The 16964-nt window shown below is 42.1% G+C and overlaps 1 protein-coding gene and 1 long non-coding RNA gene across 2 annotated transcripts in view; both read right to left on the reverse strand.

Moving 5' to 3' along the window:
* ANXA2 (annexin A2) overlaps positions 1–16964 on the reverse strand; it is a 44993-nt gene that overhangs the window by 16385 nt on the left and 11644 nt on the right. Inside the window, exons 2-3 of the mRNA XM_032342728.1 lie at positions 16390–16448; positions 12899–12998 (exon numbers count right to left, since the gene is read on the reverse strand). Of these exons, the coding sequence (XP_032198619.1) occupies positions 12899–12998; positions 16390–16437 (148 nt within the window). The 5' untranslated portion in view covers positions 16438–16448. The remainder of the gene's footprint in view (positions 1–12898; positions 12999–16389; positions 16449–16964) is intronic.
* LOC116590654 lies at positions 13667–15186 on the reverse strand. The gene is made up of 2 exons (XR_004285693.1): positions 14167–15186; positions 13667–13959 (listed from the first exon to the last, which is right to left on the reverse strand). It is a non-coding gene; the product is annotated as an uncharacterized LOC116590654 (long non-coding RNA).

The raw sequence follows: 16964 nt of genomic DNA on the forward strand, positions 1-16964 counted from the left end.
ATCATACTTATTGAAGACTAAATTGTTTTTTAAGGAAAATAAATGTTCCACTGCTTTTAATCTTCAATAGGCAACTTTAATAATCAATTTTATAACTTTATTAAAAAGAGTAAGTGTTTTAATCTAAATTAAATCTAAATTGGGAGTTTTGAAGTGCCACCAAAATATTTTAGTACCTATTTTAATTGGAACATGTGTATTTACAAAGATAAGCAATGCCTTCTTGTATCTGAAAGTTTCCAATTTTATATCAGAAATACTCCTAAAATGCCATTTAACTGAAGAAAGCCTGATTTTAAGAATTCAGAGAATGAAAGGTCTCCCTCACGTCCGATTATATACCTTTTTTAATAAAAGGAAGAGTCTTTGCCATAACTGGATAGGTAATTCTTGGGCAAGGGAGAGAGGAGCTAAATCCACAAGGTTACATGTGAATGGCAAACAGCCTGACCTAAAGGAAATCAGGAGTCCCCAAGCAACAGAAATATCAGAACTGTAATGCTTTGAGGCAGAGGCAATGAACAAACTGACAGAGAAGGTACCCTCAACCCTCAAACGTGTTAGATCAAAATGCGCCAAGTTAGATTTTCTGGGTATAAAAATAGGTAACATTTACTTTTGTATTTATATACTCATTTCAGAGTGAGTTCATACCAGTACATTAATCACTTAAGTGCAGCATCTATATAACTTTACCTCCAATTTTTAGAGGACCAATGTCAACAGAGAATTACAATTGCTATATATGAGATTCAGTTGCAAAGATGCTTATTTCAGCATTATATATAGTATCAAAAAATAGAGGGAAAACGCTCCCTAAGTCCAATAAGAGTCTGGTTAAATAAATGTTCTTCTGTCCCAATAATAGGATACTACAGTCATTCAGAATGATGGCATAAAATATTAACTGACATGGAAAAATGTTCATGATATGCTGTTAAGTAAAACAAAACAAGTGGCAAAGCAATATATACAGTTTAACTCAAGTTTTGTAAAATACATGTGCATGAACAAGAAAATAGAGGCCTTTATAACAAAATTTTAATAGTGATCATGTGAGTGGTAGAATTATGGACTTATGGACACTGTAAAGTTTTCTTTCTTTTGATTATATATACTTTCAAAGTTCACCATAATGCCATAAAAAAGGTTCTTTACATACACTGTGAATGACATGTAGTCATTGATTAGAATCAACTAGTGACTTTTCCTTGAGAGAATCCCAGCATGGTTCTACATACTTCAATTAGAATAAAACACAATATGCATAATAATTGCAACATCTATATAATTCTCTTTGGTTTCTGCAATATCCTACCACAGATTGCTTTATTATTCTTTACAGCTACCCAGTAAGGATAGGCCTTCTTCCTAGTTTATAGATGGAGAAGCTGATGCTCGAGAAACTGAAACTATTACGTGTGTAAACATCTGGCATGTTTGGATCTCAGTTTCTACATCTGCACAAGTAAGGCACTCGAACAATGACCTCCAGTTCAGCTTCCATGAAACACTAACAGATACAATCCTGCAGGCCTACCCCTACATGTGTTCTCTCTCACTCTCTCTTAAATATTCTATGGCTCTAATTTCATGTTAGGAAAACCATAAACGTGTTTTTGCTTCCTACTTAACTTTCTTCCTCAAGGGGCACCTGGGTCGCTCACTCAGTTAAGCCTCTGCCCTCAACTCAGGTCATGATCTCAGGGTCCTGGGATGGAGCGCCACATCTGGTTCCCTGCCAAGCCGGGAAACTGCTTCTCCCTCTCCCTCTGTCCCTTCCCCTTGCTCATATTCTCTCTCCCTCCCTCGAATAAATAAATAAAATCTTTAAAAAAAAAAAAAAAAAAAACCTTCTTCCTCAAATCTGAAAATGCCAGAGAACAACAAAATCAATCATATCTTCCAACCTCAAATCTAGTACTTTCTGAAAGCAATTTTGGAACTGCTGACCTGAACACACACCAACACTGACCCACAAAAATAATTCTCCCTTGGAAACAAATGCAAAATTTATGTTTGTGTCAAAATGTGGTCAGACGCCCACCTGAATTAGAATCCCATGAGGCAGTTACTAACACACAGTCTCTTGGGCCACACCTAAGATCTACTGATTAAAGCCTCCTTAGAACTATGGACCAAGCAAACAGCATTTCAACCAGCTCTCTGGTCACTTTTTATTTGAGAATCACCAACAGAGACAGATAAACATGAGGAATGCAAAGATCTTTAGAAATCTGCTTACATAGAGATTTAAGTCACTTCTACCAACTGCTTCTGTGAGGGACAGGGTCACCTAAAATTTCAGGGCCAGAAAAGCTTACCTTTGTCCAAGTAAACCAGGTAAGAAAAAAACACCTGACGAGTTCACTACACTGACTGCAGTGTAGTCCCACACTCTTAGAGTCAGTGAGACAGCTTTTTGCCTTTCTGTTCACAGCAGCTAAGCATCCAGCCAACAGAGCCAGAATTCAATCCAATTATTGGAAATCCCTGTAAAGAGCCCGAGTGGTTAACCTGGATCTCACGTAGGTGGCAGCAACTATGATAGTCTGAGGGAATCTAAACGTATTTTACTTAAATTATTTACCAAGCGAATAGCCTGCTGAGATGCAACATCCAACATGCTGGGACCCCTTCACATGAACAATCGGATCCATTACACAAATGCTAATACCAGCAACTACAAAGACACGGGAGCTATTTCTGCCAGTGGACACCCCCTCCCCCTTCTAAGAACCTCACCTACATAAGCTATTTCTCTCATACCACTGTCTGCAAGTTTCAAATGGAACTGGGGGGGAGGGGAGCGGATCATGGACCCCTGGATCAACTGCCTAGTCAAACCACTTAAGGCATGTCCTGTGTCGGACCACCAGAATATACATTTCTGCCAGTGGGATTTAACCATCTTATCTTCAGAACACTGCTGCTTCCTCTCAACCTGCTATCATAATTGGTGAGGCAGTTTATTCCTGTGGAAAATAGCTCAGTGCAGGTTGAAGCCACAAGGGTCATCCGGTTTCTCACCACTTCTGCCCAGGATGGGGCCAGAAGGATGATTACTGAGCACTCAGCCACCTATGTCAGCACAGTCGTCGTCAACAAGGCATAGCAAGAGCCAGGACACCGGGAAAGCTTTATATTTAATGACTTTAACATAGGTGCAGATACCCAGAAGATGAGGCTCTGGATTCCCATGTTCAGATCTCATTCAGTGCATAAGGAAGCAGCTGCTGGGCAGAAGGGGCCCAGGGCCTAAAAGAAACTGGGTGGTCAGGGCAAGAGCATAAAGGAAAAAAGCAACAAACCTGAATAATGTTCCTTTTCCCATCCCACTCCTCTTGTATTTCATGTGGAAAGTCAAAGTAACCTAAGCAAAGGCTCACAATGGGAAACAGTGATGCAGATAGGGGTCCCTACAAAACGTGGGTGAAAGAAAACACAGTAAGTTCTGTGTTTCAGGTGGATTTTTTTTTAATATCTTCTCAAAACGATAGAAGTTAAAATTTTTAAGATTGTAAGGAACGAAGACACAAATTTGGCTCCTGAAGGGAAACAACACAGTAAATTTCATCAGTATTCGTTCCTTTCATGAAAATGAAAGGAAGTGTATCACCTAACTACAAAAATGTTTCCAACAACACTCTTTAGCTGGGGCCTCCGGAAGGTCAGTCACTGCTCTGAATGCCAGTCAACATGAGGCAGTCAGCACGCTGCTTAGATAGAAGACTTTTAAGTCACTTCTACCAATTGCTCCTGTGAGGTGCTGAGTCGATTACAATTTCAGGGAAAGTAATGCTTCCCTTTGTCCAAATAACCCAGGTAAGAAAAAACACATGCGAGCTCACTGAACACTGACACCTCTGCCAAGTGATACCACAGGGAGGCGCTGCTGACAGCAGAGCTGAGCAGGAAACTCTGGAGTCTCGGGTCCCTTAAACCGTCCACTGTATTTCTCAAACGAAAAGAACATTTGCAATCTAACATAATGTTAACTCCAAAATCACAAAATCAGCCTCCTGGAGTTTCCTCCCCTTCTCTACGGATGGAAACCCCAAGTCAGCTCCACATCTGGCATCCCAGGGAAAATGTGTCTTTATTGTCCATGGCAAGGAACCAAGAGGCCATTCTGAACAGGATGCTGACTCACATCTGCCAAGACACACTGACTGCACAAATAAAATGGATTTCATTTTGTTTCATGAAGGCTCAGGAGGCCCTCAGGGCGTGGCTAACTGGTCAAAAAAAAAAAAAATTCCTTATCTAGATGATGGGAAAAAACATGCCTCAGCTTAGATTACTGGGAATATGGGTATCAAACCTCAGAAGAAATCATCTCTGCAATACGAAGGTCAGTGGCAGGCCACAGAGAGGAGATCCATGGGTGTGGATTTTGCTTATTATAATAGCATCAGTCACTCACTGAACACCTACTATGTGCCAGGCATTTACTAAGTAAGTGCTTTACACAATTCTACCATGTAATTTTCACCACATCCATAAGAGACAGGTGTTACTGTCATCCTCATTTTTACCCACGAGGAAATAAATGCTCATAGAAGGCCCAAGGTCACACAAGCAAGTCACCTGCAGAGCTGGGACTCAAACCAGGATTCAAGACCCGGGCTCCCTGCATTGGGCTATCCTGTCTCCTGTTATAAAAAAAAGTACCCAAAATTTAAAAATAAGGCAAGAGGAAGACAGAGTAGCTATAAAGGGGCCTCCCAGTGTGGCTAACAGGGCAATCCAAGACTGTGTCTCTACGGTATGCTCTCACTCAACTTACTACTGTGGGCCACAAGCTCTGCAGGGTTACAAGTTAACTTGGAGATTATGGTCTAAAGGTTATGGCTTCAGTGCCCTGCAGGATACCAATGGTCTCACCAGCAATCTTAACTCAACACTCTTCCCTCAGTGCCTATTAACAACCAGGCTTTCAAATGTCCCTTGAACCAGTCTTATCTCCTTTGAGTTAAATAAATGTTTGATGTGTTCATCCCATATCTCTATGAGTCATGCTAGTACCTTTCCGAAATTATACTTTCATACTTCTTCATACCACACTCTTCCAAATAGTTCCCAAACAGGATCTGGGACAGTAACGTGTCCATATGTTTATAGAACTGGCCTTACTATTTAGTATATCTAAACATACACATATTTAATCATCTGTAGATAAGGATTTGTTACCCACTAATAGTGCATGGCCACTGAAGAGATAGCCCAACTGAGGTTTTTTTCAACAGAAAGAGCTAGAAACGCTCTTCCACGGATAGCCATTAACAACATGGTGAGAAAGGGGCAGCTCCTCCCAACAAAATTAATATGCCAACAAGCCATCTGTCTATTGGAAGTGACCTCAGGGACAGAGAGGTACACACACAGTTGCCCAAAATATCCTTCCCACCATCAGTCACAGTGCTGCCTGGCCTGGAATTCCTGCTCTCGAAGTCACTCCTGGGGATCACTCAGCAGCCGTGAGTTCTCTGTATCCAGAGGGTCCCACCAGAAGCTGGACATTCACATGGGGGACAGGTGAAAAGGGGAGGCATCTAGATCAGCGGCTTCAGAAATGCTTCAGAAATGATGTGGGGCTCAGAACTATACTATCTGGGCACATTAGTTACCTCCCTGTGCCTTGGTTTCTCACTCTGTAAAAGAGATTATGAGAACATTTAGGCAAATGCAGAAAGGATGGACCCAGTTAAGGACTCAGACCATGTCTACTACCTTCTCCACAGTTAGCTCCTCTGTCGCAGGCCTGCCTCTTGGTTGTATTCTGTTTGGGGTCAATGAAAGTGGAGGGCAACGGGGGCTTGGGGAACACTTCTGCCATTAGCACATATTAGATTACCAGCCTGGTTTCAAGGCTGTGGCAGCTGCCTGAGAGATGAGTGAGAAAACAAGGGCTGCATGGGGTAGGAGGGGCCTGGGGAGACCAGCACCTCTCCCAGGACTGGCACAATGTGGCTGTGGTCCTGACTCGTGCCAAGTGTGGTTTAGCTAAGTGCCTGAGAAGAACATTTGGTCCCCAAATCAAATTTCTTCTCTTTCCATTCTGCTCTGATCTCACCTCTGCTGAGACCCTTAGGAAGGATTTCAGTGCCCTCTATTTGGCCACCTGACTGTATGCTTCAATAATCTAGAACCCTGTCTGCCTTCCATGCATAATTATAGTTCTGAAATATTCCACAGGACCAGCAGGAAAACACAAAGTAGGCCAGCATCCAAAATTCAAACCAAATCAAATTGTAAATGAAGGCTGATATGCAAAATGCAAGCACCATTTTGTGCCTGGCTACTCTGTTAGCCTCATGAGACAGAAAATTTTAAAATCTGAACAGATGCAAGAGAAACCAGTATCCCCACCCTTAACTCAATTGATAGTGAAGAAGTTAATATTTACTGCCTTAGCACTGCAGACACCAGAAAAGAATCTGGTTACTATACCCAGTGTCCTTGGGTGGCAGCAACTGTCCAATTTCCTCAGGGGAAAGAGGTACCAGTTTTTACAAAAAAAAAAAAAAAAAAAAAGGAGCTGAGAGGCAGGCAATAAAAGCCAATGCCTACCATTAGAAAGGCACCAGGGACCCCTTCACCCATGTTTTATGGACTTTTTGGCTCAGGTTTGGCATCTATACACCAGTGCAGACAAAGATTGTTTTGAAGAAAATCTGAAAATCTCTGCTCAGAGCAAAGGTGGCCGTGACTCAGCACTGGTCCTTCTTTGTTCCCAGCACTGCCGTAAGACAAGAACTCAGTCCAAAGTAAACTTAATCACAAAGGGAAAGGCCTCGGTGAAGAGAAGGTTCCCTTCCTCCTTTCCAGTACAGGAGAATGGGAAGGCCTGGGCTGTGTGAGCCACAGGGACCTTTCTCACAAGAACACTGTCCCTCAGACTTAAGGGTTCTGTAGGCTTTCCCCCCAACCCCCTTAGGAGCGAAGCCACCTTTCTGAGCCAATCTGCCTCCTGGCATCTTCAAGAGACTCTATTCCTAATTGCTGTCTCAGCTGAACGAATATTCCTCCAGGTGTGCAGGTGAAACCAAAAATACACATCCTGGCCTGCTTTCCACTGGCATGGGATGTTCGTATTTTTGGCCATGCTAGAAAACATGGTTCCATTTTAAAAGTGTAAGAAAAAAATAAGTGCAAAAACTTGCTGCAGTTATGCTTCTCTCTTGTGCTTGCAAGGGGGGGAAAAAAAACACTCGCTTTTGCATCCCTTCCGGAGAACACAAATACTGCTAAAATCAAAACTGGCAATAATAATAGGGCAACTCATTTCCCACCCCTTTAGAGAGAAAGAGAGAGAGACCAAAGCTGTACCAGTCTATTGGCACTTACACTAACTCTGGGGTTGTGCTGCTTCTAATTACAATCTATTTTATGTAGTCTGGATTCATCCTTTTCTAATTTAGCTGACTTTCCTTTCTAGTTATTTGGACCCATATGGTAAACCATTCACAGCTGTGTTGTACACTCCACAGTATATATTTAACCCAAGGCCAATCTAGACCAAGAGACTCCTACAGATTTTAGTCTCAGAAACCTCTTGTTAATTAAGCAATATTACTACTTTTGCATGGCTTTATTCAGTTTAAAACTAGACATAAATTAAGGTAAATAACTGCATAGTCTACCTCGAGCCAGAGTATACACAAAACAGCCATGCATTCGAGTTAGGTAACATACTCAAGAAATACAGAGATCCCTTCAAACTAAAAACAAAGCAGACTTATGAGCATAAGCTAAATTCATTTTGTGAAAACAGATCAAAGCCCACTAGGGGACTGTTACCCTTTCTGGCTACTGTCCAGATTCTGGAATGTCCTCTGCGGCCTCATCTCACCAGCCACGTGTCCCCCTTCTCTGCACTCACCATGTGTGGTATGGGATCTGTGTACATTTGACTACTATTTAAATATAGCTTAAATATTTACTTTTTCACACAGTCTCAGGGGCTGTGTAAATAAGATTAAGTAAGTTTAATGAAATAAAATCCTTGCCCTCAAGGAACTCACATTCTGGTGGGAGAAACAATTCCATACATAAGTAACAACACAATATGACAAGAGCTGTAAATTCCTCACATGAAGTATCTGAGACACAGACCAAGGAATAATTGATTCTGCCTCTTCCTCAGAGAAAGCATGGAGAAGAGGCTAAGTATGGGCCCACTCCAAGAGGTCAGAGGGAAGCACCTGGGTGTGAGAAGTGGGCTAACACTACCACGAGATGGGGGCTGCACACTCCTGTTAGAGTAAAGTTTCCAAATAGCCTGGAGATGAAGCTAGAGAAAGACTCTGCAGTGGATGAAGCAAGGAGACCCTCAATGAGGACAGAAGCCAGGCAGCCCAGGTGAGAGAGTATAAGGCTGACGGGAAGGAGTAACAGTAACTGCTTCCCATCCTTATTACCAGTCCAGATCTCACTCAGCTTGGCCCCTCTTTCTAATCCCCCCACACCAGGCCTGTTCCAGTTTATCATCCTTTGTTTCATAGTAAGGGAAGGACCCTCCAGACTTGCTCTCAGCTCTCCTTCCTGAGAGCACTCAGACCAAAGGGAAGTCCATGGTCGGTCAGACAGAGCAGATAATGCCCAGAGAACTCTGTACTTGGCACAGGCTTGCACGTGTACTGGGCTACTCTACCTAGGAGATGGAGGCCCAGAGAGTCATCATTTCATGGACTTTGGCCTTTGTTTATAGGTATTCGAGGTTTACCCTTTGTTTTCTTTGATGTCAAGGAAACAGCAATTACGAAGCATTGTGTTCTTCCTGTGAAGGCCTTGAGGCGGGTGTGGGGTGAAAGTGTGGCGCAAGCCTCTTAATTACACTGAAGGTAGAAGGTATTTTAAACGGGAGGGTAAAATATTAATTGGCTCTTTTTTTTTTAATTTTTATTTATTTATTTGACAGAGAGAGATCACAAGTAGATGGAGAGGCAGGCAGAGAGAGAGAGAGAGAGGGAAGCAGGCTCCCTGCTCAGCAGAGAGCCCGATGCGGGACTCGATCCCAGGACCCTGAGATCATGACCTGAGCCGAAGGCAGCGGCTTAACCCACTGAGCCACCCAGGCGCCCCTAATTAGCTCATTTTAAAAGTGGAATGAGCTATCTACAAATATCAAGAGGAAGAGGAAAGGGACAAAGGAATGTTAACTTTACCAATGAATGACTTTATTTCTATTTGCAATTAAATTTATTGCCTTCCATTTGTGAAGTTGATACATGTCCTCATAGAAAATTTGGAAAACAGAATATACTGAAAGCACAAGAAAGGAAAAGAATCAGCTCTACAACTAACAACTTTAAGGTGAATGCATGATAAAACAAGCATTCCTAAACTGTGACAGTTGCACAACTCGGTAAACACACTCAAAAACTGAATTGTGCATTTTACCTAGGCAAACTGTATGTATGTGAACTATATTTCAGTAAAAATCGTTCATAAATTTTATTTTTCACATTTCATAGTCTACAGATATTCTGGGTAACACAGAAGGAGTTACCAGAACCTCTTAAGTCTTTCCCCAACTAGCCTGGTTTTTTGTTACCATAACCAATGCAGATATTAACATCTTTGGTACACTGAGCTCTGTATGAATGTAATTTTCTTTCTCCTCAATAATTTCCTAGAAGGATATAAGGTTCCCAGACACACTGACAGTCCAGAAATTATTTTATAAGACTAACAGAATTAATTCAAGAAAACTCAGTTACTTTCTACAATTACTAGGCACCAAAAATAAGTAAGTGGTCCTCAGTGGAAGTCACTAGGCATTAAGTACGAAGAGAAGACAGGGGGCCTAAAGTTGGGCCACAAATCAACAGAATCACAACTGCAAAATGCTTTTCATGTCTGAAAATAAAGGGAGAAAGTCTGGTCTTCAGGTGGGTGGCACAACATGGAGGTGTTTAAGAACACAGGCCTAGGGATGGACAGAGTTGACCAAACCCCAATTTAAACCAAGGCCAAGAGACCTAAACTCTGTCACCCATAAACTGTGCAGAGGATATAACACTACATCAGGATGAATTTGAAGTTCACCTAAGAAGAGCATTCCTAAAGTGCCTGGCGCAATGCTTTGCTATAATAAGCACTCAATCAATAGTGGCAATCAGGATCATGGTGATGTCAGCTGCTTTTGACCACACTGGAATGCAGGAATCCAAATCTCACCCCCCCCAGACATCTCTGTTTAGAAACTACAGTATTTTCTAACCAACTCAGAAAGAGCCTGAAGGCATTTTTATTACCCTGGGAGTTTCAGCTGTGACCAGAGCTCACTTGCGCAATCTTTACATTCCAGGTTGCTTAAAAGCTTTCTCATGCGAGGACAAAAGCAGTCTTTGTCTCAAGCGTGTACAAGGCACCATCTCTGTCAGATGAGTTAACTGTGAGGGGAGTTAAGTGTGTTTCTGCAGGGGCTCTTGGGAAACCCCAGGAATGTAGGCACACCCAGATAGTGAGACAGGGTGAGTTTTAGGCAAGTGGATCATGGCATGTGCACGCAGGCGCCTGTGTGTGTACACGCCTGTGTGTGTGAGTGTGTGTTGAGATAACACATTTCGAGCACTGTCTAATGGCAGGCACCACTTCATACCACCCAACTGTGTGAGGTGGAACTCTGTTGAGCCCCAATTTGTATGTGGAAACTGAAGCTTAAGGAAGTTAAGTGTTTTTCCAGAGTCAGATAGTTAGTAAATGAGTGGCAGAGCCAAGATGTGAAGAACCATGACTGCACAATCTCTCACCCACTACACCCCAGCTCTGCCAAAGAGAATGGTGAGATGAGCCTGTACCTTTCAGTCTCATTTTCTGATTACTGACTTGCTGACTTCCCAACCTGGCCTTTGACAAGTATGGTCATTTGAAAGCATCAAAAAGAGAAGACTTATGAAAGGTCTAATTTGGATGCTTCCTTATTCTCCCTTCAGTTGTCCAGGGAGTCATTCTGGGAGATACGCCATGTCCCCAGGGATCTAACTGTAAGGCTGCTTTAGGATAATGCAAATCCTTGTGTCCAGTCAGAGCCACAGGACATAAACGATTTTTCTCCTTTCTGTCCTGCCTCTGGAAACAAAGTCACCAGTTTCTCCAAGGCTTTTAAAGATTTTTTTTTTTTTTTTTTTGGACAGCAGAGATCACAAGTAGGCAGAGAGGAAGGCAGAGAGAGGAAGCAGACTTCCTGTCAAGCAAGGAGCCTGATGTGGGACTCAATCCCAGGACCCTCGGATCATGACCTGAGCTGAAGGCAGAGGCTTAACCCACTGAGTCACCCAGGCGCCCCTCTCCAAGGGTTTTAGAAAGACAAAACAATTCTGAGAGTGAAAAGGGGCACAATCAGTAAATAATGCAGATGTAAATAAGCCAGGACATGTGATCACTCTCATTTTTTGGGTTCCTAGGTCATCCTGGTTGAGGTTCCCAGTCTGTCGGTCACCCATATGTGAATTGTCCAAATGTCAGTAAGTTAAAACACCGGACTTCCCAGACCAAACCGCCCATGGCTCTTTAGCAGAGGTATGAATCAGCAGCTGCTCTGGCTGCTGGGTCATGTACATATCTCAACTAGCCTCACAGTGAAAAGAAGTGCTTTGCCTAAAAGGGGAAAGAGTGTGGTGAATCACAAGCATCACCACAATAATCAGAATGCCCAGGGATTTGGGGGATGGGGCCATCCTAGAGAGACACACTTCATTAACATAAGCCAGAGAGTCTGAACACTGACTTTTCTTTTTTTCTTTTTTTCTTTTTTTAAGATTTTATTTATTTATTTGACAGAGCGAGATCACAAGCAGGCAGAGAGGCAGGCAGAGAGAGAGGAGGAAGCAGGCTCCCTGCTGAGCAGAGAGCCCGATGTGGGCCTCGATCCCAGGACCCTGAGATCATGACCTGAGCCGAAGGCAGCGGCTTAATCCACTGAGCCACCCAGGCGCCCTGAACACTGACTTTTATAGACACAAAAAAACAGCACAATGATGACCTGAACAAGTTCTTACTCAGCCCCACCCAATCAAATGCTTTATCTGCTTTATTTCGAAGGGAAGCTCTTACACCTTCTGGCCCTCTCTTACTCATCCTGGAACTCCAGGAAATACACTCATTCTGACGGCTCTTCTAATTCAAGCTCCAGGTCTAAGGAATGATATAACCAGTAGGGTTAAAAAAAAACCCGAGTTTTTTCTTCAATAGATCTAAAAGCAAAGCAGTATAATTTTTCCCAGTATTTTTCCAACAAATGTACTGAAAAATCAGGGGAATTCAGGGAAAAAAGGCCAGTTAGGGATCACCATGACCAAACTCTTCTTTATTGGAAGAGGCACTGAGGCCTCAAAGTAAAGACCTGAGGCCAAAACACACACCCAGGGAATCAGACCTCCAGCTCTCAGCTGAGGCCTGTTTCCCTGTCACTAGGCTCCTTGGTTAAAATACTTTCTCATGAGGGCACCTGGGTGGTTCAGTCATTAAGTGCCTGCCTTCAGCTCAGGTCATGATCCCAGGGTCCTGCGATCAAGCCCTGCATCTGGCTCCCTGCTCCATGAGAAGGCTGCTTCTCCCTCTCCCACTCCCCCTGCTTGTGTTCCCTCTCTTGCTGTGTCTCTATCAAATAAATAAATAAAATCTTAAAAAAAAAAAAAAAAAAAACTTTCTCATGTTTTAAGTCTTCTCTCCAAAGAGAGGAAGAAAGAGGAAGGGAAAAAGGAAAGGATGAAGGAAAGGAGGGAAGGAGGGGTGGGGTAAGATGGGAAAGATTTAGATCCACTCCATTAAAGCTTGAGGACAATTTCAAATGACCAGTAAACAGAGATTTGAGGGAGAATGAAGAGACAACTAAAAATGCCTCAGTCGTTGTTGTCAGCCTGACAAGAGAAGGACAATTATCACCTACCTTTGGTCTTGATGGCCGTTTCAATGTTCAGAGCATCACGCTCAGCATCAAAATTGGTGTATGCTTTGACCGACCCATATGCACTTGGGGGCGTGGAGTGCTGAGGTTAAAAGACAAACATACTCAAATCAGACACATTTAAAATCCTCCTGCTGAAGTATCCCTGAAATAGATTTCTTCTATCGTTTCTTTAAACAATTCAAATCATTCGTAGACTATGTAACTAGGGAAGTATTAATGTGCCTTCACAACAGAGAATAAGAAACTTCATTGTTTCTAATAAGATTTCATCTTCAAAAGCTCAGCTCGTTTAGAAAATGCTATCTGTATTTCACTTCTCTTACTTCTAGTCCAAGTTCAAAAGCAGAGAACCCAAAGCTGGGCACTGGAAACCACCACTTATCTGGGAAGACTTTGAAAAGCATTAAACTGGGCCAGCAACGATTTGAAACAAGCTGAAAATGTGGAAAGGCCTGAATGACAAGTGTGTTTAGCCAAGTTTTTGCTACAGGCATCTGAATTTCCACTGGGCCTATATCGCTGAGCTCACAGTTCCTCAAAATGCAAATGTAAAATGCTGGCTTGCTTGTTTCAGACTATCAGACAAGTGAGGGAATCCGGGGCACCACGGTGGTCAGGCCTCCTGGCCCACATCCTTTTTGTGTTCGCTAAGTTCCTGCCCCCCCGCTCTCTCCTCTGTTCCCTCTCCTCTGCGGTCTTTAACACTACGCTTTTAACCCTATTCCTATCACCCTTTCTATTTTTTTCTTTAATTTTTTTTTGTTGTTGTTATGGCCTTTTAAACCATACTCTCCTCCTTTTCCAATGCTTTTCAAAGCCCATTACCCTGCCTGAACTGATGGATCCACTCCCATCCCAGACTGAAGCAAGGACAGTAGTATGCGTCTACATCAGTCCTTCTATCCGAAGGGTTAACTTCTCTCTTTCCTTGAGAGCTCTTACAGCTTCCCTCCACCCTGTTACCCAATCTCAAAGCAAAGAGAATGCAGAAGATGGACAGCGTGGTTTCGATTGTCAGTAGAACCATCAACTTGTAGAACCTTCAACTTCTTCTTTTTTTTTTTTTTTTTTTTTGACAGAGAGAGATCACAAGTAGGCAGAGAGGCAGGCAGAGAGAGAGAGAGAGGAGGAAGCAGGCTCCCTGCTGAGCAGAGAGCCTGATGTGGGACTCGATCCCAGGACCCTGAGATCATGACCTGAGCCGAAGGCAGCGGCTTAACCCACTGAGCCACCCAGGCGCCCAGAACCTTCAACTTCAAGACTCATCCATCCCCACGACCTCCCCCAAGTACATAATGCCCATCGTAATGTGATGACCTTGCCTTAGTTCAGTTTCTGGGAAGAGTCAGAGCCTGAGGTGCCCTGACTTACCTTTCTACCCACAGGCAAACATAAAGAAGCATTCCAGCACTCATTCATTTGGTTTTATTAGGAGTGCAGTTATATACAGGTAAGTAACTAAGATGACATCCTCTCAAATGTTTCCCAGGACAAGCCAGAAATCTAAGTGGAGGACTGAACAGAGTATTTCAAAATGTACTTGTGACCATCTTGGCCAAATAGTGAATCCAGTTAACACGTATACATCTGAAACACAGTGGATCATTAAAGTATTTTCCGTCTAATTTTACTAAACTTTCCAATAAGATTAAATCAATGGAGATGAAACATACATTCAGAAAAAAGTAAGGACAAAGGGCTATTCTGAAATACTCTATTTGTTATGGTGGCTACAAAATGTGGATGGAAATCTAAGAAAAACATTTCCCTATTTATTAACAGTGCCGTCAATTATTTACAAAGGCAGACAGTCTGCTCATTGAGCCATATCACATATGGCTTCATTTCCTAGGTGCTATGTCAACTTACTCCAAAAACAACAAGAAGTAGGAAAATTTTGCATATCTTTAATAAAACTTCTAAAAACAAAACTAAATGATAACTGAACCTATTACCCATAGAACTGTCTCAAAAATCAAATTATTGAGGAAAAATGATTTTTTTTCTTCCTCCAAAATATGGGGGGGAATATGACATTTTCTATTGCAGTCCCATCTCTCCACAGAGAGATGCATTATACTAAAGTAACTTCAAAGGCCACACAAAAAGCCTTTTCTGAAATTTGATACTAAAAACTATCTAATGATCAGATCCGTTAAGAAAAAAAATTGTCCAGCTCTTGGACTTGTCTGGACCTCAACATGCAGCTTGTAAGTGTTGCCAAAAACAGTGTGCACAAGTTCCACGAGGGAAGATTAAAAATAGATGGGCTCGGGGCACCTGCGTAGCTCAGTGGGTTAAAGCCTCTGCCTTCGGCTCAGGTCATGATCCCAGGGTGCTGGGATCGAGCCCCGCGTCGGACTCTCTGCTCGGTGGAGAGCCTGCTTCCTCCTCTCTCTCTGCCTGCCTCTCTGCCTACTTGTGATCTCTGTCTGCCAAATAAAATAAAATCTTTAAAAAAAAAAAAAATAGATGGGCTCTATACTCCATACAACCCGTGTCTGCATAGACGTCATCTACCTGAACATTTGATGGCTGGTACCAGACAGAATACAGCAGTACCACCTAATCCAAACTGCTGTCAAGTGCTTTGATGTATTTCAGTTTCAGTGAGAGCGCATTTTGAAGTACCTGTAAGATATGCCTACAAACCAGGGTTACTGCAGAGTTTTTGTAAGAGCCATTTCTGCCAGGATGACCAGAAAGATGTATGGAATTATTAAATATTTTTACATATTCATAATTTATATTCTACTTGATTCTAAAAGTATTTGCAATGACCTGTAATTTCACATATAGTTTAAGAAAATTTTGACTATAAAACAAAGCATTAGAATTTCCAGGTTCACATATTTCCTGTGAAAGACAGTAAGATATAATTTTGAGCTCCCTGATAGCCAAAGCAAAAAAGCAAACATGATGAATTAGAATATTTATTTAGCTAAAAAACAAAAACAAAACAAAAAACACACACACAACTATCCTAGTTTTTCTAGATTAAAGATTTCCCGGGTGTTAAATTAAAACAACAAACATGGAAGTCCTTGTCTAGAATAATTTCACAGACACTGTAATAAGTCCAAAACACAAGGATCATTTTTGATATGGCTGTAGCTTATGCCAATCATTAATAAAATGCCAGGGTATGACATTAAAACTCAAGGATCAACATAGCAATTACCACCACTGACACACTAAGTATATAGCAGGATAAAACTCCAGCCACCCCAGTGTCACTAATGCCTGTCCAATTTTAAGGTGATGCCAAAAAAGTTTCTAGTGCCATAACATTTCCATCAAATTGAACTACTGGAAACAGTAAAAGTAATGGTGAAGAAAAGGGGAATGAAGAGAGGGGAATAACTGTGTATATTTGTTCTCATTGTCCTTAGATGTACAAGGAAAGAGAGTAGCATAGTTATCCAGAGAGACGTCTAATTTGCAAAAATTACACAAAATGATATACTTACATCACCCTCCAAGCTGAGCTTGCAGAGAATTTCGTGAACAGTAGACATTTTGAAGGAAGCTGGAGGAAAAAAGTACAACAAAAGTATTTACAAAGAGGCTTTCTTTTCCCCTGAAGCGCAGTGATTCATTATACTAATCTCTATTTCTTGGACCATTTCATCTGAAGATATTAGAGCAATTTTTGCAAATGGATGCAATTCCTATCTTATGATTGGGCAAATTAAGCTGAGAGATGGTTTGCCTTAGGTTTTGGATGGACTACAGAAGTAGTCCGTCTGGGCACCTGGGTGGCTCAGTAGGTTAAGGGTCTGCCTATCAGCTCAGGTCATGATCTCTTGGTCCTGGGATCGAGTTCTGCATTGGGTTCCCTGCTCAGCAGGAGTCTGCTCTTGCCTCTTTCTCTGCCTCCCTTGCTCAAGATCTCTCTTTTATTCTTTCTCTCTCAAATAAATAAATGAAATCTTAAGTTTAAAAAAAAAAAAAAGAAGAAGTAGAAGAAGTAGCCAGTCTTTCTCGTGCTCTGTGTAAACAGAACTGGGATAGATGTGATTTGTGAATACAAAAACAAAATGCT

The sequence above is a fragment of the Mustela erminea genome, chromosome 5, assembly GCF_009829155.1.
Source record: "Mustela erminea isolate mMusErm1 chromosome 5, mMusErm1.Pri, whole genome shotgun sequence".
NCBI classification, from domain to species: Eukaryota; Metazoa; Chordata; class Mammalia; order Carnivora; family Mustelidae; genus Mustela; species Mustela erminea.